The 25,110-nt window shown below is 33.2% G+C and overlaps 1 protein-coding gene across 1 annotated transcript in view; it reads right to left on the reverse strand.

Moving 5' to 3' along the window:
• Window positions 1–3,759: 3,759 nt before the first annotated feature.
• Window positions 3,760–25,110, reverse strand: part of Efcab13 (EF-hand calcium binding domain 13) — a 163,110-nt gene continuing 141,759 nt past the window's right edge. Inside the window, 4 exon segments of the mRNA XM_047543767.1 lie at window positions 3,760–3,911; window positions 10,619–10,762; window positions 16,196–16,267; window positions 19,014–19,157. Coding sequence (XP_047399723.1) covers window positions 3,760–3,911; window positions 10,619–10,762; window positions 16,196–16,267; window positions 19,014–19,157 — 512 coding nt within the window.

The raw sequence follows: 25,110 nt of genomic DNA on the forward strand, positions 1-25,110 counted from the left end.
CAGAAAGATTCTGAGGTGACAGAGCTTCTACCTTGTGAATTTATAGTGTTCCTGAAGATTGCTAGTTCCTCACCTTTTAGAGGGGGAAAAATAATAACAAGCAATGCAATCAACATTCAGCATTAAACTCAATACTTTGCCCCTATTTTAGCATCTACAATATTAATTGGCACTATAAACAGAAATGGTATGGCAGGCAATTGCCAACAGTAGAGATATTATGTTTACAAAAGGGTTTGCTATTCCAGAAGGGTGATGAGGGGAATGTAGAGGAGATGTAGGATGTAATAAAATTGAGAGGTAAGATGAGAAGTAATAGTAGCAACAAGTAAAAAGGAGAATGAAAGAATAGAATTTGCCTGTTTGCAAAAGAGGAAGAGACTCAAGGAAAATAGGAGAAAAACAATAAAAACAAGCAAAAAATATTAAACAAACAAAGGTATACTAATCAAACACCATAGTCCTCAAAAGACAGAGTCAAAAAAGTACCTTCAAAAAATACTAGAAATGATAAGAATGAGACAAACACATATATGTACAAATGCCCATGTACCATTCCACACACAAAAGTTAAAAAATAAAAAGGTTCTTGATGGAAGATTAAGAAATTGCTTCCTTGCAATGGTCAAAATTTTTTCTGTAGTATTATATATTGGTTGTCAGTTCCCAATTGTCTTTCTTTCCATTTTTTTCTTGAGGTATTTAATATGCACAAGAGTACTAATCAGAGGCTGTCAATTCCTTTTTTTGTGTGGACTTAGTGAGGTTGCACCTTAAAGGGTGTTGTCTATTACACTCACAGTGAGGGGTCACTATAAAGTTCTGTGAAAGGGGTTCCCAGAGGTAGAGCTCTTAGAGGCAGGGTATGGGTCTAGCTAGTGCTTTGTGGAACAATGTTTTGTGAAGCTTTTAAATTAGCACACCTCCAGAGCCTAGCTGCTTCTGGTCCACGCTGGGCATCTGTATCGCTAAAATCTCCCCTGGGTTCTACTCCAGCGGCAAAGATGCCAGTCCTTCACACACACACACACCCTCTGCCTCCCATGTCTCCCATATCTCAGCCACCTGTGATAAGTCCCAAAGTGCACATTCACTCCCCGCCCAACCCCAGCTGATACTGTGAGTAACAAGACTCAAAGATTGAGTCACCCAGGATCTCTCTGATCTTAATGTCTTGAATTCACCTGGGTGCAACACTTTCCACACCCAAATTTCACTTGGTTTTCTAGTCACGCTCTGGACCTTTGACAGGTCAGGTTTTCAAACCCAGTTAGAATTACACAGGTCTGGGTGCCTGGGTTTGGACCCCCATCCTGTTAGCCAAGTGTAGCACAGTGGGAAAAGAGTGGTTGCCTCTGTTCTCTGTGGGCTACCAGGAGGCATGAGTGTCCCTCTCACATGAAAACAAATGGCAGCTCAACCACTGGATCAGCTCAACAATGTCCCTGATCACTGTCTTCTCTGCTTCAGTACACAGCCCTGTGACACCCAAAATGCAGGCTCTCTTAATGTCCCTCTCTGACCTGTGTGCAGTGGATCCACCTCAGCCTCCAGTGGTATTTTTCTTTTCTTTTCTTTTTTTTAAATTTTATTCTATCCAACCTTCTGAATCCCTAGACAATTCTGGGAGTCCAGTAGTAAATCCCAGGATTTCTTTTTCACTCACCTCAAAGAGAAGCTGTTTGTCCTTTTTTCTAGTGTCATGGCATGGAGCAGTTTGGAAAGTAACCTTCTTTTTTTTTGTTTTTTTTTTGGTGCTGGGGATCAAACCCACGGACTAGCACTCTACCGACTGAGCTATCTCCCCAGCCCCGAAAGTAACCTTCTTTACTCCACCATCTTGACTCCTCTAATTCTTGAAATAATGTTGTGAAGTATAGTCCCTATTATTTAGGGCTGTGCAACTTATTTAGATTAGTCTACCTAAAGAAAATTCTCCCATATGTTTTTCTTAATCTGTAGAACAGAATTTAAACTTATTTTTAATCCTCATTTTTCACTTTCACTGCTCCATCTCCCTGCATCCCAGTTTCTTCTATTCTCTCTTATGCTTTGGACTTCTAATAATCTCAGTGATGTTTCAGAAACTACTTAGCCTAAGTGGTAACATTTTCAGTTCCAAACGTTTCCTGCCTAACAATCTTAATATTCATTTACAATCTTAGTGTCCACATTTTTAAAAATCACAAAAAAATAATACACACATACACATTCCTTCCTTTAGTAGTGGATATGTGTACTCTTATAGCAATTAAATATTAAATATAGTAAATATAGAAAGTGCTAAATCAACATCAACTAAAGCAATATCAACATTTTTTGTGCTATTTTATTTTATTTTTGTGATGCTATGGATTGAACCCAGGACTTCATGGACGCTAGGCAAATGCTTTAACACTGAGCCACATCCCAGCCCTCTCAACATTTCTTATAATTAAGTCTAAAAGCTCTTTTTGAAAGGCATCAAAATAACTGAAATGCTTACCACTAGCTGGGAGATGATTTACCAGGTCTTTATGTTCCTCAGATGTAACCTTCATTGCCATATCATTCAAGAAATTATCTAGATTACACATCTTGATTTTTTCTTTGAAAACAGAAAAGTGATTATCAAGAAACTGTTGGTTCTTAACAATTTTTAAGACAGGAAAATATTATGCTTTACCATCATAAATAAAAAGAGTAAGAGTTGTTCAATAGACACAGTCAAAACAGAAACAGTTCAAAATTATACTTCAGGGGATCATGATAAATAGCTAAAGACAATAAAAATTATTGAGTATTAATTACATGGTAACACAAACAACTGGTCCATATAAATTTGTCTTGAAAGTATTAGCTTAATTTAAGAACAAATCTTAAACTAGGTACTATTATTAACTATATACCCTTGATAATAGTAAATATTTCACATGTTGATTTTTCTATGGATATTTAGGTTGTAAATAAATTCACATAAGTAACATAAAACTACTTTTAGTATCTTCAAATTCTATGGTCTTAGCAAAACAAATGTGGTTTTTGCTAAAAGGCAGATGAACACATAAAAGAATATGATTTTTTTCTTCCTATGAAAAATATTCTTTTAAGTAAACCTAATGTCTTGTGATTTTGCCTCATGTTTTTCTCTTTTACTTCCCAAGATTCTATTGAATTGGATTAAAATGAAATGAGAATAATAAACTTATAATAAAGAAAGTAAGTTGAGAAGGATAGATGTAGGCATAAGTAGAGAGGTTTTATATTTACTCAATGCATTTAATATATACTCAGAAAACAAAATGTGTTCATTCACCTATTCATTCATGAAACATATGTTCTGCTAGGCACTCTCCTTGGTACTAGGAATAAGGCAACATACAACACAGAAAAATTTCTCCCTCAAGTAGTTTATACTATTTTATGAGACATAAAATTAAAAACTAAACAAGTAGATATGATAAATAAAATGTAGTGGAGAAATCCAAGTTCTAGTATATCCAAAAGAAGAACCTCTAGGTACATGGAGTGAAAGGTGGGAAGGAAGCAAATTTGCCCAACAAAGATCAATACTCAGTTTTGGTAGATTTCAAGTATGGAAGTAAGAAGGCAATAAGAAGGGAGAACCTGAAGGATATGAAAAATGATAACTCCCATGACAGGGAAATGACAACCCCAAAAAAACTGTCTGACCTAGAGGAAGATAGAAGAGGAAGGCAATCATCAATCCTCTCCCAGTAAATCCTTTCCCAGTAACAATGGGCCCTAAGGGGAAAAAAGCTAACTTTCATCCCTCCCAGGGTTCATCCCCAGCGTCTCCACCAAAAGCAAAAATTCATCCCTTCCCAACCACAATGGGTACTGAAGGGAGGAAGTGGATACTGAAATGCTGGGCCCTGGACTTTTACCCTTTTTCCCATTGCTGATGAGTCCTGGAAGGAGAAAAGCAAGTAGTGAAGCTCTGGGTAATAATGGGTCCCAGAGGAAGAAGATAAACAGTGAGCTCCCGCCAAGTTCTGAGCTTTCAGTCCTTCCCAGTAGCTTCAAGTTTCAGACTTTTTAAAACTTTTTTCCTGACTGCCCAAATGGACACATTCTGCTTCAATCTCCAATGACAAATTCACCCTCATTGTAGCCTATAAAACACAGAGCCCCTCTGTAACCGATGGCCATTTTCCACTCCAAAAATGAGCCCCTCCAGTGTCTGACTGATTGACTCCACTGAGGATTAAAGGAAAGCTTGCTGATCCATTTGAGGTCTGCATCCATCCCAGTTACTTGTGTTTTCATAATGGTGCCAAAACTGTGTTGGTTATTTTTGCTTACAGAACCTGAAAATAAAAGGGCTAACTAAAAATCTTTCTATGGACTATTGGTACAAGTCAGTCTACTATCAAAATGAGAGAAGCTAATTAAGTGCTGGCAAGGATATAGGGAAAGGGAATCCTTATACACTATTAGGGATGTAAATTAGTAGGGTCATTATGGAAAATAGTATACAGGCTCCTCAAAAAATTAAAAATAGAACTTATCTGAGTCAGCAATTCTATCAGTCATATATAGCCAAAGGAAATGAAATCAATTTAGGAACAGAAATATGCACTGCCATGACCGTTGCAGCACTATTCACAATAGCAAAAAAATAGAAATGACCAAAGCGTCCATCAACTGAGGAACGGATAAAATGTTATATATAAGATGGAATACTTTTCAGTCATCAAAAAAATCCTGTCAATTGCAAAAAGATGAATGGAACTGGAGATCATTGTGTTAAATGAAGTAAGTCAGGCTCAGAAAGACAAATACTGCATGATCTCACTTATTTGGAAGCTGAAAAATTGATCTCAGAGGCTAGGAGGAGTGGGGGACAGGAATGGATGGAGACGGGTTGGTTGATGGTCACTAAGGGAATGAGATAGGAGTAAGAAGTTCTGAGTTCTACTGGATGATTATAGATAATAGTAATGTACTATGTATTTCAAAAAGTCAGAAGAAAGGAATGTGAATGTTTTTACCACAAGGAAATGTTAACTGAGGAAATTGATACATTTACTCTGATTTGAACATAACACAATGTGTACATGAATTGAGACATCTCATTGTACCTCATAAGAATGTACAGTGTATAATTTTAATTTGTCAATTATAAAAAGAAATGAAGAAGTGAAGTAAGTAGGTACCAGGGCAATCTATAAAGATTTATGCTGAGCTGGGTGTGGTGGCACATGCCTGTAATCCCAGCAACTTGGGAGGCTGAGGCAGGAGGATCACAAGTTCAAAGCCAGTTTCAACAAAAGCAAGGGGCTAAGCAACTCAGTGAGACCCTGTCTCGAAATAAAATACAAAAAATAAGGCTGGGGATGTGGCTCAGGTCAAGTACCCCTGAGTTCAATCCCCAGTACCCAAAAAAAAAAAAAAAAAAAAAAAAAAAAAAAAAAAAAAATATATATATATATATATATATATATATATACTGTTTTGATATAAATGCTTGCAATGAATAAATGAAAATGGAAAAATATATTGTCATACAATAGTACCAATCATTAAATAAATATATATATAATCTGTATGCTAAAAGCTATAAAATATTACTGATGAGAAAAATAAGAGATAAAAGGAATGATAAAGCTTATTTTAGATTAGAAGTATCAAAATACTGTTAAATTATCAACTTCCCCAATTGATTGATAAATTCAATGCAATACAAATAAAAGTTTTAGCAGGAATTTTTTGTGTAAATTTGCAAGCAGATTATAAAATGTATAGGAAAAGCAAAATATAAAGCTAAAAAAATAGACTAGTCAAAACAATTTTGCATGAGAACAAAGTTGGTAGACTGACAGTACCTAATTTTAAGACATGTTAAGGATACGATAAAGGATAAACACATAACACAGGAACTAAACTGATCAACCAGAAACAGGAACATACAGTCAACTGTTTTTGACAAAAGTACAAAGGTAATTCAGTGATCAAATACAGTCCTTTCAACAAATGGTGCTGAGTCAAGTGACCATCCATATATGTTTTAATGAACCTCAACACAAACATGACAAAAACAAAAATTAATCCAAAATCATCATGGACCTAAATGTAAAATCTAAAACTATAAAACTTCCAGAATTTTGCTGTCATACTACAATTCACATGCAGGTGTGGAACAACTGAAATGTGTGTCTTGTCTGAAATAGGTGTACCATAAGAGTAAAATGCCCACTTATTGAAAAAAAAACTTGCTATAAAAAAGGAAAGGAAAGTATTTTACTAGTATATATTGATTTTAAGTTTAATGGATAATCTTTAGGATATGTTGAGTTAAAATCTATTTTTAAATTAGTTTCACCTCTTAAATTTTACTGTTATTAGAAAACTTAAAATTACATAGGAGGATTGTATCATATTTCTACCGGACAGCACTATTCAAGATGAAAACATAAAAGAAAATCTTTCTATCCTGAGGGGAGTAAAGATTTCTTAGACACAACATAACAAGCACTATTCACAAAAATAATAATAATAATAATATCAACAACAATAATAAATTTTCACTAGTAAGAAAATGAAAAGTAACAGACTAGGAAGAAATGTTTAAGTACATATCAAATAAAGGACTTATATCTAAAACACATCAAGGGTTCTCAGAAAGTCAATAATCAATTAAAAAGTGAAAAAAAATTTTTTTTCTTGTACTGAGGACTGAACTCAGGAGCACTCTAACACAGGTACATCTCCAGCCCTTATTATTTTTATTTTTAGATAGGGTCTTGCTAAGTAGCCCAGGTTGGCCTTACACCACACACAAATTAATGACACTTAATCTTCCATTTGCTTTAATACAAAAAAAAAGGGACCAAAACTCAAAACTAATGACCAGATCCCATGTAGAAACAGGTATGGGCCACTAGGAATTAAGAAAATAAGTAACCATAATCAGAATGTACAAGCACTCTGGGACAATAAGAGACCAAATTTAAGAATCATTGGAACTAAGGAGGGTTTGTGATACAGGCTAAAGAAACTGAAAACCTTTACAGGGAAATAACTGCTAATAACATCCACTGCTACAGCAAAAACAGAAGATTAAGAGCAACAATGTGGATTCCACACCTATGAGAGGATGTCAATCTAGATCACTCTAAGACCCTTCAGTAAATGAAGATTATGCCCTAAAAAGGCCCACACACAAGAGGAGAAATACCTCCAAACAGATGCATGAAACTCCTCACTGAAATACAAAATATACTTTAAGAGATAACATGACACCTCCTAAAGTTCATAATTCACCAGCAATAGACCCAAATGATACTCAAGTGGAAAATATCAGAAAAAGAAGTAAAATGAATTCCAAGAGAACACAGGAAAATAACTAAATGAAGTAAGGAAGTCAGTACAGGATATGAATGAGAAATTCAATAAAGAGATAATTAGGAAAATAATAAAATAATAAGGAAAATGTTTAATTGAAAATCTACTAGAGTAGACCATGCTGAAGACAGAATCTCAGAGCTGGAAGACAAAGTGGCCAGCCTTGAATACTCAGATAGCATTAAAGAAAGAAAAATGACTAACCATCACCAAAATATACAAGAATTCTGGGACAGCATTAGGACACCAAATTTAAGAATCATTGGAATTAAGAGCATTTGTGATACAGAATAAGGAAGTTGATAACTTCTTCGGAGAAATAATAATAGAAAATTTTCCAGACCTTGAGAATGAGATGGACATTCAGATACAATAAGCATTCAGAACCCCAAATAGACAAGATCAAAAAATAATCTCTCCACAACACATTAAAATTAAACATCAGGTTGCATTTAGAGTCAAGTCTATCTGAATCACTTCTCATTTCTCAGCACAAATGCTAAAAGTCAGAAGGCTTAAAATGATACATTTCAAGTCAAAAAGAAAATAACTATCAACCAAGACTGCAATAGCCATCAAAGCTATCTTTCAAAATCAAAACAGAAATTAAAACATTCCAAGATTAGCAAAACTTATGTGAAAATTTCTAAGAAATCAGAGTTCAAAAAGAGATGAGAAAGGGGAAATCACCACAGACATCACATCACACAAATGAACAAATCTCATTGAAGAGTAGCTGAACAAATGAGAAACATAACCAATTTAAATATTATAAATAAATCAAAATGGCATGAGTTAATAAACTTCTCTCTGTAATAACTTTAAATATAAATAGTTTCAACTCTCCAATTAAAAGACCTAGACTAGCAGGCTGGATTAAAGAACAAGATCCAACTATATTTTATTTGCAAGAGACACATTTTATAGGCAGACAGGTTGAAAGTGGAAGGATGGAAACTTACAGATAATGTGAAAGGAACCCAAAAAGAAGTAGGAGTAGCTACTCTCATATCTGACAAATCAGGCTTCAAACCAAAATTAATCAGAAGAAACAAAAAAGGTTACTTAATAGTGATAAAAGGGACCAATTCAACAAAAAAATAACAATATTAAATATTTATGCCTCAAATGTGGGTGCAATAAATGTTATAAAAGGGACATTAGTCAAATCAAAGTCTCAGATAGGCTCCAGTATAATACACTGGGTGATTTCAACACATCTCTCACCATTTGATAGGTCATACAGTCATAAACTTGGTACAGACTCTTTGGACATGATAAATATTATAAACCAAATGAACTTAATATACATCTATAGAATATTTCATCAACAAAAGATAAATGCACTTTCTTCTGACACCTCATAGAAACTTCTCCAAAATAGACCATATTTTGTTCATAAAGTAACTCTTAACAAATACCAAAAAATTATATAATTCCTTGTATCTTATCAGATCATGATATGAAATTACAAATCAACATGACAAAACCCTAAAGAAACTATATAGACACATAAAGATTGAACAATACACTTTTGAATGATTAATTGGTGATATAAGAAATCAAGGGAGAAACTTAAAAATGCTTAGATTCAAGTGAGAATAGTAATACAATATATCAGAACCTCTGGGATACTATGAAGGCAGTTCTAAGAGGAAAGTTTATATTTTAAGACTACCCACATAAGAAAATCAGAAAGATCCCAAATAACCTAATGATGTGTCTCAAGGCTCCTGAAAAAGAAAAAAAAAAAAAGAAAGAAAGAAATTCAAAACAAGTAGAAAGAAGGAATTTATATTACAGCAGAAATCAATGAACATGAAAATAAAAAATAAAAAATGACACAAAGGATAAATGAAACAAAGATTTGGTTCATTGAAAAGATAAACAAGATTTATAAGCCCTTAGCCAAACTAACCAAAAGAAAAAGAAAGAAGACCCAAATTAACAAAATTAGAGATGAGAAAGGAGAAACTCACCAAAGACATCACAAAACCCAGTGGATAATTAAGGACTACTTTGAAAACTTACACTCCAATAAATTAGAAAAATCTAGAAGAAACTGATACATTTCTAGGCCCATATGGCCTGCCAAAATTGAATGAAGAGGACATAGAAGCCAGACATGGTGGCTCATAGCTGTAATCCCAGCGTCTTGGGAGGCTAAGACAGGAGGATCGTGAGTTCAAAGCCAGCCTCAGCAATGGCAAGGCACTGAACAACTCAGTGAGACCCTGTCTCTAAATAAAATCCAAAATAGGGCTGGGGATGTAGCTCAGTGGTTGATGCCCCTGAGTTCAATCCACGGGATCCAATAAATAAATAAATAAAAATTAAAAAACACAACTTTAAAAAAAAGATGACATAGAAAATATAAACAGACCAATAACTAGCAATGACACAGAATTAGTAATAAAAAGTCTTCCAACAAAGAAAAGACCAGGACCAGATGGATTCTCAACTGAATTCTACCAGACCTTTAAAAAAGAGATAATGCCAATACTCCTCAAATTATTTTGTAAAATAGAAAGGGTTGGAACACTTCCAAATTCATTCTATGAATGCAATTCATCACATAAATAGAATTAAGGACATAAAGGTCAAACAAACAAACAAACAAAAAAAAACCTACTGATCTTCATCTTCCCTTGACCATATGGCACAATCCCACGGGGTGCTGTTCACACAGGACAACACTCCCCTGAAGTTATGCCATGAAGTGGTCCCAGTCAATATGACTGATGAATCAATGGAAAACTATAAATAGAAATAAAGAAAATATTTTTAGAAATCTATTTTAAATTAAGCACACAAAATAACTGCCAAAAGATGAAAAGAACATATTAATGTCTCCAAAAGCTTCAAGGATTTACAAACAACACTGCGTTATAAATATCTTAGAAGGGAGGAGAAAGTCTCTTATTCTCTTCAAATTTCACCTTGCCACCACCATCTCAGTGAATTACTTTACTTTCACTTATTTAGATAGTAGGTGAATATATTCAGTTTATTTTCTCAAAACGGATCCTAATTAATCAACACAGGATACTTCTGTGTCTATAAAAAAAGGACTTAAAATTTTTTCACTAATCTTATTCAAGATTTTTCTGTCAAGCTGAATTTATGATCTCAGATGAACTACTCTATTTGAGTGATTTTTTTCCATTAGGATAATAAAAACTGTAGGGGAGTGATTAATGGAAGATATGGAAAGGGAATAGAGAAGTTACAGTCACTTGTAAGGGAAACTGACTTATAGCAATTAATATACCATCAACATCAAGTGTTTTCTCTAACTTCTGATGTTCTTCAGGTTTTAAAGAAATACTGAGGTCACCAAAAGCATCTTTCAAGTCATTAACTTGAACTCTGTCCCAGCTCATCGAGTCGACAGTATTGAGGGCAGAGTATACATCTGAAAACAAATGGAGATTCTGTAAGTCACCTAATACTTTATGTACATATGTTTTTACTTTATAATCATCTGAACACTAATGTACCTATAAGTACATTATTTATATATACATTTATACATCTACATTAACATTATCTGATTTTAAAATTAATAAAATTAGTTTTAAAAAGCCTTTATTCCAAGTATTTCCCAAAGATGATCAGCTATTTTTGTCCCAATATCAAAGAAATAAGTTGATTTTTTTCAAAGTAACTGAATAAAATGATAATTTTTTTAAAAATTAAAGTACCGCCTTGGTTACATTTCCTAGAACGATGTTGAATTTTGTATTAGTAAGAGAAACTTCAGGGCTCATCTCTGTCTACATGGAACTGCTCAATTTTGGAAGTATAAAAATAGTAGTCCTCCCTGTCTGCTTCACTGCCACGAGGAAATCAGATCTGTTCCACTTCATCTTCTCTGCCATGATGTTCTGTCTCATCACAGGCCCATAGCAATGGAGCAAGTTGACCAGGGACTGAAATCATTGAAAAATGCTTGAAGAATATAAGCATTAAAAGGTCGTGGAGGCTTCCACTGGGATTTTAATAGTAACCATGGGAGGTCAGGCAATATGTGACAGCACTGGAATCCCTGTGGGCAACCCCTGAGGGGATATCACATGAAGTTGTAGAAATAAAGCCAAAGCTGCAGTGGAGACCCCAGGAAGATGCCAGAAGCATGGAACATCTGCCAGGGAAAGCTTTAGGCAGCAAGCAGAGCCAGTTCAAGAGACAGGTCAGGTGAACTAAAACTGGTAAAAAATGGAGTCAGCTTTTCACTCCCTTGAATCTAGGGTTTTCTCAATAGTTTTTGTTCATAAGAGTATGGCAGGCATAATATTTGCAAAGATATATTGTAAGAAGTTTCACAGCTCACATTTTGGATTTTTAAACACTTGTTCTTAGAATTCTCTCTAAGAAATTCTCCCTGTGTGAAAAGATTGATGGAGAAAGAAACCTTGGATCCTAGTTCTCTGAGAAGCCAAAGCCACGTACAGAGCCACTACAGGATGAGATTCCATGAAAATTTATTTGACTATTGAGAGGTCAACAGTTGTTGCCTTACTTTGTTTGTTCTTAAATTTATTTTCTTCATTGAGGTAAAATTCACAGAACCTCACATTCACCATTTTAGCCATTTTAAAGTGTCTACCTCAATTGCATTTAGTTCACAATCAACATCCTCTAATTTCAGAACATTTTCATCACACACAAAAAAAACAAACAAAATGTACCCTGTTCAATGAAGCAGTCATTACTCATTTCCTTCTTTCCCAACCCCTGACATTGTTTTTAGTATCTACAAATTTCCTGGACATTTCATATCAATGGGGTTATACCACATGTGGCCTTTTGTGTCTGGCTTCTTTCACTTAGCATGTTTTTGAGGCTCATCCATGTGTTAACACGAATCAGCACTTTCTCTCATTACAGATGATTAACATTCTATTGTGTGGATATACAGCATTTGACCTTTTATCAGCTCATGGGCATTTGGATTGTTTCTACTTGGCTACTGTGAATGGTACTACTATGAACATTTTTATATAGGTTTCTTTTACTGAATTTTGTCCACAATTTCTTTGGTATAAAGCTAGAGGTATAATTTCTGGGTCAATGTTTTCCTTTTAGAATAATTGCCAGATAGTTTCACAGCATCCAGGCCATTTTACATTTTCACCAATAATGATTACTTCACACACATGGAAAACTTTGTTAGTTTCTGGTTTCATTTTTTTCTTTAAAATGATATTATAACCATTGCACTGCTATTTCATTGTGTTTTTAAAATTAAATTTATTTTTGACTTATATAAAATGTAACTTACATAAAACTATTACATATTAAAAAATTAGTTCTGATATTACAACAGTTACTACTGAAATCAAGATAATCATTAGGGAATATTTTGAAAAAATATAGTTCAACAAACTGGAAAAAGCCAGAAAAAACAAACAATTCTTTATACACATCTGACCTACCAAAACTGAATTGAAATTATATTTTAAAAACCTCAACAGATCAATAACTAGCAATAAGATTAAAGCAGTAATAAAATGTCTTTTAACAAAGAAAATCTAGGACCAAATGTATTCACTGCTGAATTTTATGGGCCTTTTACAAAAGAACTAATACTACTAAAAAGAACAAATTAAAAATTAAAAAAACTAATACCAATATCTGCAAACTATTACATATAATAGAAAGGGAAGGAACCCTCCCAAACTCAATTCTGAAGCCAGTATTACCCTATTAAAAACCTGAAAAAGACACAACCAGGAAAAAAAAAAAAAAACTATAGACCAATATTCCTGATGAACATAGGTACAAAAATCCTCAAAAAAAAAAAAAAAAAAAAATATATATATATATACTTGTAACCACAACAGGGTTGGTTTCATTTCAGGGATGAAAGGATAATTCAACATATACAAATCAATAAACATAACAAAATAGAATCAAGGATAAAAACATTACTGTCTTAATAGATACAGAAAAAAATTCAACATCCTTTCATGAAAAAAGCCCTGAAGAAACTAGGTATAGAAAAATGATACCTCAACCTAATAAAGACTGTTTATGAGAAACACATAGCCAACACCATACAAATGGAGAAAAACTGAAAGCATTTCCTTTAAAATCAGGAATGAAACAAGTGCATCCACTCTCACCAGTCTTGTTCAATATTGTACTTGGAATTTTAGCCAGAGCAATCAGGCCAGAGAAAGGCATAAAAGGGATACAAATAGGAAAAGAGAAAGTCAATTTATTGCTGTTCACGGATGATATGATTCTATACTTACAAAACCATAAAGACTCCACTAAAAGTCACTTTGAACTGATAAATTCAGCAAAGCAGCAGGACACAAAATCGATATACAAACATCAGTAGCCTTTCTATACACCAATAATGAACTCACTGAGAAAAAAAATCAGGAAAATAATCCTATTCACAATAGACTTGAAAAGTTCCTAGGGATAAACCTAACAAGGAGTAAAAGCCTCTACAATGAAAACTATAGAACATTGAAAAAAGAAACTGAAGAAAACACTTAAAAATACCCAGAAGGAACACTCATGATCATGGATTGGGAGAATTAATATCATTAAAATGGCCACGTTGCCAAAAGCAATGCACATATTCAAAGCAATCCCCATCTAAATACCAAAGACATTCTTCACAGAACTAGAAAAATACAATCCTAAAATTCATATAGAAACAGAAAAGATCCCTAATAGCCAAAGCTATCCTGAGGGGTGGGGGGAAGCAATACTATAGGCAATACCTTATTTCAGTTTCTACAGATAACAAAAACAGCATAGTACTGACACATATTAATTTGATGACTCATGCCTCTGGATAAGTTTGGTTCAACATAAGGTGTTTTTAATGACATTCACAGTATTTTAAATAAGTTGTGCTAAACTCTACAATGAAAATGTTAATAGGAGACACACATGGCAGAATTTTTAAAGAGTAATAAGTGCCCTGCCCAAGTTCTAAACAATGAATAAATTAAGAAGCATCAATATGAAAACTAAACTATCAAGTTTTCAGAAATTCTAATTCATGAGCATCCTGATTTCTCCAATAAACCCCATCAGTCTTATAGAAATTTACAAACTGATTCTAAAATACATATGACACTATACAAAAGAGCAAGGATAGCCAAAAAAACTTTAGAAAGTAGAACAAAGTTACAGGACTGATGCTACCTGATTGATTTTAATGTTTATCATAAAGCTCTAGAAATTAAGACAATGTGATATTAGTGTAAAGATAGACAAAAGGTCAACGGAACAGTATAGAGAACCCAATATGTGTTTGTGCATATGATTTTCTACAAAAGTACAAAGGCAATTCAATGAAAAAAGTATAGTCTTTTCAGCTGGAACAAATGGATATTCATATGCAATTCCTACTTTACTTCATTTTTTAAAAGTAACTCAAGCTGGACACAGTGGTGTGCACTTGTAACCCTATGTATTACAGAGGCTGAGGCAGAAGGTCACTTGAGTCCAGAAGTTTGAGACCAACCTGGGCAACACAGCAAGATCACATCTCAAAACAAAGGAAAAAATGAATGAATGAATGAATGAATGAATGAATGAATGAAAACACAAGAATTAGGTGTAATGCCTAGAGAAAAGAATTCCCAGTGTTCAAAGAAAAAACTCAAAATTAATTGAACAACAAAAAATGTAAAACCAGAAACTTTAACAATGTTATAAGAATATATATGATTGAAGCCTTTTGTGAATTTGAGTGAGGCACAGATATTTTTTATATATGACATCAAATAATCCCAATTCATAAAATAAAAAGATTGATTAATCGGAATTAATCAATTAAAATTGATGCTCTTTTGAAGACATCATAAAGAAAATAAAGAGATGAGCAAAAGACTTGGAGAAAACATTTGGTAAGCATGTATATGAAAGAGGACTTATATCTAGGATATATAAAGAAACAAGAAAGTGATTCACCTAAAAAAAAGATATGAGTAGATACCTCACAAAGAAGATACACAAGGAGAAAATAAGCACAGGAGAATATGATTACTATCACTGGTAATAAGAAAATGTAAAGCAAAACCACAGTGAGATATAACAGTGCATTTAATAGAATGGTTAAAAATTTTAAACTATTACCGACTATACCAACTTTTAAAAGAATTAGAAGGAACTGGAACACTCAAACACTACCAGTGTAGATGAAAGTGAATGTAAAATGGTATAACCACTTTGGAAAAAAGAGTTTGGCAGTTTCATAAAAATGTATACCAATCCACCATATGACCCAGACAACCCATCCCTTGGTAATTAACCAAGACAAATGAAAGCTTACGTCCATACACCACCTTGTACATAAATGTGCACAGCAACTTTATATAAAAGCCAAAATTGAAAACACCATAATATATATCATCAGTTAAATAGATAAACTGCAGTATATATCTATAAAATGAAATACTACTAAGAAATAAAAAATAATGAACTACTTAGGAATGATACATATTGATAAATCTCAAAATTATTATGCTGAATAAAATAAGACAACAAAAGAAGCATATCCATTTATATAAAATTCTTGAAATGTAAATATAAATATCCAGTGACAGAAAGCAGATCAATGGTTACCTTGGGATATGGGAAGGAGAGTAGAGAAAAACAGAGGAGAGACTACCATGGGGCACGAAGTTTTTATGGTGGAGATGTGTTTATTATCTTGATCCTGATGATGGTTTCGTAAGTGCCCACATCAACACTAGACCAAATCATGTACTTTAAATATATTGATTATACCTCATAATACTGTTTTTAAAATAATAATAACAAATGGCAATGAAACTTCGGATAAATATCTAAAGTAAAATATTGATTAACCCACCTTCCAATATAGGTGCTGGTTTACTTGTATTCAAATTCTCCAAAATTTGTCTGAGACTTACTTCATCATTTTCTAAGAAATGAAAAATAAGGATTATGAAATAGCAGTTTCAATGCTAATAATCATAAACCAGGACAGAGGATGGGAATGACCAAATGTTTATAATTTCTGAAAATCAGCAGGTGAAAAAACAATTAATTTAAAATAGTTTCCCCCAGAATCTACGAAGAATGGAATTATGGCATTTGCTGGTAAATGGATAGAACTGGAGACTATCATGCTAAGTAAAACAAGTCAATCCCCCAAAATACAAAGGCCACATGTTCTCTTTGAAAGAAATTGTAATTATATTAATTCACTTAGCTTAAATAATTTGATGCGATATAAGTAGAAAATGCCTCTGAAAAATATTTTCAGGACAAAATAATGTGAATCTTAATTAGCTCTCAATATGACTATGTTCTCATTGAATTTCTAAGACCCTCAGATGTAAGAATGGCTCTTATCTACCAAAATACACATGAAGACCAATGGCCAAAGAATAGGTAATAAAGTGACAAACCCACAAAAATATAGTTATCTCCTACTAGTCAAGGTGCCAAAAACATACGTTGGAGAAAAGACAGCCTCTTCAACAAATGACGCTGGGAAAACTGGAAATCCATATGTAGCAAAATGAAATTAAATTCCTATCTCTCATCCTGCACAAAACTCAACTCAATGTGGATCAAGGAGCTAGGCATTAGACCAGACCCTGGACTTAACAGAAGAAAAAGTAGGCCCAACTCTCCATCATGTTGGCTTAGGAACCAAATTCTTCAACAAGACTCCTAAAGCACAAAAAGTAAAATAATCAATAAATGGGATGGTATCAAACTAAAAAGCTTCTTCATGGCAAAGGAAACAATCGATGACAAGAAAAGAGAGCCCATGGAATGGGAGAAAATCTTTACCACATGTACCTCAGATACAGCATTAATCTCCAGGATATATAAAGAACTTAAAAAACTTAACACCAAAAAATAAATAACTCAATCAATAAATGGGCAAAGGAACTGAAAGGTACTTCACAGAAGAAGAAATATAATCCATCAACAAATGTATAAAAAAGTGTTTAACATCTTTAGCAATTAGAGAAATGCAAATTAAAACTACAATGAGATTCCATCTCACTACAGTCAGAATGGCAACAATCAAGAATACAAGTAACAATAAATGTTGGCAAGGATGAGGGGAAAAGGTACATTGATGGTGGGAATGTAAATTGAAGTAACCACTCTGGAAAGTAGTATGGAGATTCCTCAAAAACTTGGAATGGAACCACCATTTGACTCAGTTATCCACCTGGCATATACCCAAAGGACTTAAAATCAGCATACTACAGTGATGCAGTCACATCAATGTTTACAGCAGCTCAATTCACAACAGCTAAGGTATGGAACCAACCTAAGTGACTTCAACAGATGAATGATAAAGAAAATGTGATATATATACACAATGGAATATTATTCAGTCATAACGAAGAATGGAATTATGGCATTTGCTGGTAAATGGATAGAACTGGAGACTATCATGCTAAGTAAAACAAGCCAATCCCCCAAAATAAAAAGGTCACGTGTTCTCTTTGACATGTGGATGCTAATGCACAATAAGGGTGGGAGAGTGGAGAACAGAAGTTCATTGGATTAGACAAAGGGAAATAAAGGGAAGGGAGAGAGGATGAGAATAAAAAAGACAGTAGAATGAATCAGACATAACTTTCCTATGTTCATATATGAATGCACAACCATTGTAACTCTACAACATGTACAACCATAAGAATTGGAAATTATACTCCATGTATGTATAATATGTCAAAATACACCCTACTGTCATGTATATCTAAAAAAAATTTTATAAAAGAAAAAAAAGAATGGTTCTTATCCGAAAAACAAAAGGTAAGTATTGCCAAGAATGGTGGTCAAGAGGGAACTCATACACTGATGGTGGAACATAAATTAATAGAGTCACTATGGAAGACACTATAGAGATCCCCCAAAAAATTAAAAATAGAACCACTATAGGATCCAGAACTTCCAATTTTGAGTATGTAACCAAAGGAAATGAAATTAGATGCTTTTCATTGTGGCATTATTCACAATGGCCAAAATACTTAATCAACAGAAGTGTCCATCAACAGATGAAAAGATAAAGCATGATAAACACATACACACACAAAGGAATATTATTGGACTTTAAAAACCAAAATCTGTCATTTGCAGCAACATGGATGAATCTGGAGAACAGAATGTAAAGTAAAATAAGTCAAGTACAGAAAGACAAATGTTACATGATCTTATTTCTATATGGAAGCTAAAAAGGACAAACTCAAGAAACAGAATAGATTGGTGGTTACTAGGCACTGGTGTAGTGGTGAAGATGGGGGCAGGGGAGTGGGAAATATCTGTTAAAGGGAACAAAGTTTCAGTTAGAAAACAGGAATAAGTTCTGGAATTCTGTTGTACACCAAGATGACTGTAATAAATAATAATGTATTACATACTTAAAATTTCTAAGAGTAGATTTGATATGTTATCACAAAAAAACTGTAAGAATGTAATATGAGGGATATGTTAATTACTTGATTTATCCACAAGTATACATATATGAAAATATCTCATATACCTTAAACATATAGAATTTTTCATTTTCCAGTTAAAAATAAAATTTTCATGGATCAAAAATAAAATATAAACATATACAACAGGTATTCCAAGTACACATTAAAACTAGAACTTCATTAAGCTCTACGTAGATTTCTCTTTCAGAATGGACTCACCATCAACAGAGGCCTGTCTCAAGATCTCCTGGAAAGTCTTTTGGCTTAATGGAACTCCAATACTCGTGAGTTTGGAGCTCAGTTCATCTACAGGCATCTTATCATTTCTGATGTTATCGAGAGTTGTAATCTCTTTAAATAAATCTGTAAATACAAGAAAAATGAGAATAGATGAAGTTGGGGAAGAGTCCTTTTTAAGCCTTAAAACCCACAGCCTACTAAGAGATCAGTATGTTGTAGAAGGAATTCTGAATTAAAGGATTTTCAAAACATATCAGTGGCTTTGTTTTTACAAGTCAATTAAACAAGAAAAATTTAACATACCCCTAACCAGGTAAAAATTAAGTTTCTGCAAAATTTTTGTAAAAGTTCACTTTTTTTAAGATTTTTTTTAAATTGTCAATGGACCTTTATTTGTTTATTTACACATGGTGTTGAGAATCAAACCCAATGCTTCAACATGCTAGGCAAGCACTCCACCACTGAACTGCAACCCCAACCCCAAAAGTTCACTTCTATTCACTATTCCTCTCTAAGGTGTTTTTTACTATATGCTCTATTCTTAAATAGCTGCCAAGCTTCTCAAGAATAGTTGGGTGATAACTATTAGAAGAAGGTCAAGAATCAAAAATAGAAGCCAGGTAGTTGTGAAAGGAAAACTGAAACTCTCTGCAGTAGACTGAAAAACATTTAGTCACTTCCTATCCTAGAGTTAGCCTTTCTCTTACCAATCTACCTGCTAGTTTTAGTTTTGGGTACATTATGTCTTTTTTTTTTTTTTTTCTGTTACAATTTCAGTATAAGTGAGGAAAAATAAGCTTAAAGATAATAATAGAGGTAAGAGAAAAATGTATAGAGGTAGAGTAAGGGGTGATGCATATTTTTACAACATAGAATATAGTGAGACAAATTATTTACTTTAAGGAAGCATATTCTAGGTATATAATTTTAAATAATTCATTATAGTAAAGGCAGAGATTGGAAATGTTAAAGACTAAGAAGAATACAACTGTTCAAATAAGGCAAAGAAAACTTAAGGCAAGTATTGAAAACACAGGGAAAACAAACTAAATTTTAGAATAAGTAAAATACCATAAGATGACTTTAGAAATTTGCTTTTATATTCTTTTATATACCTACTGTTGAATGGAGTTGATGGTTTAGGTGAATTAGTGAAAACATCAATTATATCATTCAAGATCATTTTTCTTTCTACAAAGAAAGAAAGTGGGGTTTAAATAAAGTAGATTTTAAACTCATTAAGGCAAGGGCTTTGTATTGTTTTAATATTATTCCACCCCGCTTTCAAATTTCAGTGATCATAATGTATACATTAGATTGTGAGTACACAAACAGAAACAGAAACAGAAGTTTTATAAAAATAATCCTATCATCTGTGATACACTGATATTCTCTAATAAATTTCTAGTTATTGCATTTCATTTCTAAATGTTATGCATGATCTGCCAAATTTATTTCACAACCCACAACGTGAACCATAATTTAAGAAATTATACACAGAATATATAGTACAAAAACACATATATAGTAATTTTCATTAAAGCAGATACAAATACCTTTAAAGAGTGTGAGAGAGAATGTATAGGGACATTCCCTGTGAGATATTTCCCCCAACAAAAACAGGAAAGGAAAGAAGAAACAAACAAAAAAGATATGCTTTCCTTTGGGAAAAAAAAAAAACACTTAAGGACAAATTCAATTGTTCCATTATCAGTACTCCCTATTTGACACTAAAATGTATAGACAAACAACCTATGCACAAAAGCAAATATATAAATCTAAGAATCTTTTTTCTAGTAAATGTAAAGCCTTAGGAAATCCAATAGCTAAATTTCAGTGTCTTCTGAATTATCCATAACATCCACATAATTATTTCTTATTCATGGGATAACAGTTCAAGACATGCTACCCCAAAATATGGTACTGTGGATATTGATTATTTTACAATGAAAGAATGTGAGAAACAGTAGAAACAGAAATGAGAAGGACTCTTGAATGATCCCAAATCCCCTGAAGCAAGTTACAAGTCCCTCATGTGACTCTTATAATCCCAGCAACTGGGGAGGCTATGGCAGGAGGATCACAAGTTCTAGGCAAGTCCCAGCAACTTTGTGAGAAAATTGTCTCAAAATAAAATAATTAAAAGGACTGGGGATGTAGCTCAATGGTATGATCCCCAGTACCAAAACAAAAATAAACAAGACCCTCATGTGAGAGATGTCCTCTAGTAAGGAAATAGCATCCCTGTCTCCACAGATAGAGGGATGCTAAAAGAAACATAATGGAAGGAAGTTTTAAAACTCTTCCTTCTCTCCCATCCTGTTCTCCAGAACATTAGATTTAATTTAATTAAAAGAAAATAAAGTAACTGAAGTTTCTGGTAATATAGCAGCTAGACACCTGAATTAACCCTCACACTGAAAATGATGAAAAATGCTAAATAAAATATTACTTTAAAAAAATTTTTAACACAGCAATTTGCTATTAGAAAGTAAAAAATTCCCAGCCTACTGTTCTCTCCTCAGCAGCCAAAAAAAGAAAAAAAAATTGATGGAAGGCTATAACCCATAAACGAAGCAGCTACTTTTTACCCTAAATATCTGCTACAGACAGACCAAAGTTTTAGTTTGTATTTTCAAAGGCTCAAATGGACAAAGACAAAGAACTGTACCTAACAATTGTAGAATATCTTTTCAAACACACATAGAACATTTTTCCAAAAAGTGGCCATTTTGTGATCTATAAAGCAAATCTAAAAACATTTACAATAATTTACTGCAATGTAATTAATCCAGAACTTAATAACAAAAAGCACTCCCAAATTTGGAAATGAAGAAACATACTTTTTGAATTATCCATGGATCAAGAAAGAAATAATTATAAAAGTAAGAAAATAATTTGAACTAACTGATAATAAAGATAATACATATTGATACCTGAGGAATATAGGTAGAAAAGCAGTACTTGGAGAAAATACATACGTGTAAATGCTTACATTAAAGACGGGAAAATAGGCCAAAATTTAATGAGTTAAATTTCCATATTGACAAATTAGAAAAAAGAGCAACAAAATAAACCTGAAAAAATCGAAGAAAATAATGATCAAAACACAAAGTAAGAAACAAGTAAGCAAACATACAATAGAGAGAATCAAAAAAGTTAAGATGAAAATTTATCAACCACTAACATAAATTATCTTTAAAGAGAGCAAAAATTACTGCAGGTGTTGCAAACATTACAAAAAAGGCCAAGAATAGGTCCTCAAACATGACTGGTGGCTAGCGGGATGGACGATGCTGGCTGTTTATGAAGGAGTCTGGCCCGACGGGGCATTAGCTGGGCCCTAACTAAGTCAGTCAGCTGGGGCTGGCGACGTGTTTGTTGTGATGCTTCGATTTTCTTTTTCCCACCCAATGAATCAAGACGGACGCTGCTACTGGGACCATCGCTGACCCTGACTCCACAAACATTAAAGGAAATTGATGATGTCTATGAAAAATATAAAAAGATGATTCAAACCAGAAAAAACACCTACAGCAGCATCTCCAGATAGCATTCATCAACAGGCAAGAATCAGGAGATGAAAAAATTCAGACTGTCACACAAATGCTCGAATTGGTGGAAAATTGGGCAAGACAAATGGAGTTACATTCACAATGTCTCCAAGATTCTGCTGAAAGTAAAGGAGCCTCAAATAAAGCAAAGATAGATTCTAGCCAGCCAGAAAGATCTTTGAGAAGACCTGTTTGATGTTTTTCATGTTTACTAAACTAATTTCATTATAATAATGCAATTAATAATGTATTTGTAAACTGAATTTTCCATGATTCTAGTATTTTAAGGGTAAGCATCTTGATGGATATAGGTCCATACGTTTGGAGTTTTTGGTTTGTGGGGGGCAGATTCGTACTTTAAATCTGTGTAACATACTTTTTATTCCTCATTTTTTCCCAATCTGATGATCTTGGTTCTTTTTGATTAACATGTGAAAAATCCTGTCTGCTTGTTTGGGGAAAAAAAAATTGATTTTTTTCTCTTCTGAGAGAAAAAGGCTAAGAATATATTATTTAAAAGTTTAGAATTATAGCCCTAAATTTTTCAGATGAAAAGATTAAACGAGAAAAGAAAAAACTTACCAAAATTGACTCAAGAATAAACAAAAAATCTAATCCTATGACATTAAAGAAAATAAATCAATAATCAAAAACCTTCCCACAAAGAAATTTCAAGGTTCAAATGGTTTCTTTTGTGAATTACACTGAAGGTGAAAGAAATAAGAAATTTCAGTGTTATAGGAACTATTCCCCGATTTAGAAAAAAAAAAATACTTTCACTTCATGAATGCTAGTGTTTAAAAAGAAAATTAAAAGTCTCATTTATATATAGGAATGTAAAAATCCTAAGTATTAGAAAAATGAACCCACTAATATATATGATCAAAATGGGTTTATTCCAAAAATTCTTATTATGAAATGTTTTTCATAATATTGAAAATCAATTCACAAAATCTCTGAGACAGTAGGAAAACAGTTCAAAGAGGAAAATTTATAGCATTGAATGCCTATGTTAAAAATTAAGAGATCCCAAATAAATAAGCTTGTGCTCCACTTCAAGACCTTAGAAAAAGAACAAACTAACATCAAAACCAGTAGAAGATGAAATAATTAAGATCAGAGCCAAAATCCATGAAACTGAGAATAAGAAAATAATACAGAATCAATGCAATGAAGAATTAGTTCTTTGAAAAGATAAATAAGATTGACAAACCCTTAGCCAAACTAACCAAAAGAAAGAGTGAGAAGGTGCAAATCAGTAAGAGCAGAGATGGAAAAGGAGATATCACCACAGACCCTTCTGAAATCCAGAGGATTATCAGAACCTATTTTGAAAATCTTTATACCAATGAATTGGAAAATCTGGAAGACAGTGACAAATTTCTAGATACAGATGACCTGCCCAAATTAAATCAGGAGGATATAGAAAACCTAAACAAACCAATACCAAGTAATGAAAATGAAATAGCAATTAACATTCTACCAACATGTGAACGCTAACACAAAATAAGGGGCAGGGAGAATAGAAGTTCAGTAGATTACACAAAGGGGAATGAAAGGAATGAGGGGGGAATGAGAATAGGAAAGATAGCAGAATGAATTGGATATAACTTTCCTATATTCATATATGAATACACCACAATGAATCTCCACATCACATATAGCCACAAGAATGGAGTCCTAATTAGAATAAGATATACTCCATGTATGTATACTATGTCAAAATGTACTCAACTGTTATGTATATCTGAAAAGAACAAATTTTTAAAAGTACCAACAAAGGACCGGATGGATTTTTAGTTGAGTTCTATCAAACCTTTACAGAAGAACTAATAAAGACTGCTTTCTCAAATTATTCCACAAAATTGGAAAGGAGGAAACACCCCCAAATACTTTTTATGAAGCCAGTAAAACCCTGATACCAAAACCAAAGATGCATCAAGGAAAAAAAGGAACAGACCAACATCCCTAACTCAAAAAACTTTACAAGAATACAAATAACTCTATCAAAAAATGGGCTAAGGAAATGAGCAGACATGTCACAGAAGATTTACAAGCAATCAACAGATATATGAAAAAATGTTCAACATCTCTAGTAATAAGAGAAATGCAAATCAAAACTACCCTAAGATTCCATCTCACCCCAAATAGAATGGCAATCATCAAGAATACAAGCAACAATTGGTGTTGGAGAGGATGTGGGGAAAAAGGTACACTCATACATTGCTGGTGAGATTGCAAATTGGTGCAGCCACTCTGGAAAGCAGTGTGGAGATTCCTCAGAAAACTTGGAATGGATCCATCATTTGACCCAGTTATCCCACTCCTCTATTTATACCCAAAGAACTTAAAATCAGCATACTACAGTGACATAGCCACATCAATGTTTTTAGCTGCTCAATTCACAATAGCTAGATTGTAGAACCAACCTAGATGGCCTTCAAAGGTGAATGGATAAAGAAATTGTGGTATATATATACAATGGAATATTATTCAGCCATAAAGGAGAATAAAATTATGGC

The sequence above is a fragment of the Sciurus carolinensis genome, chromosome 3 (genome assembly GCF_902686445.1).
Source record: "Sciurus carolinensis chromosome 3, mSciCar1.2, whole genome shotgun sequence".
NCBI classification, from domain to species: Eukaryota; Metazoa; Chordata; class Mammalia; order Rodentia; family Sciuridae; genus Sciurus; species Sciurus carolinensis.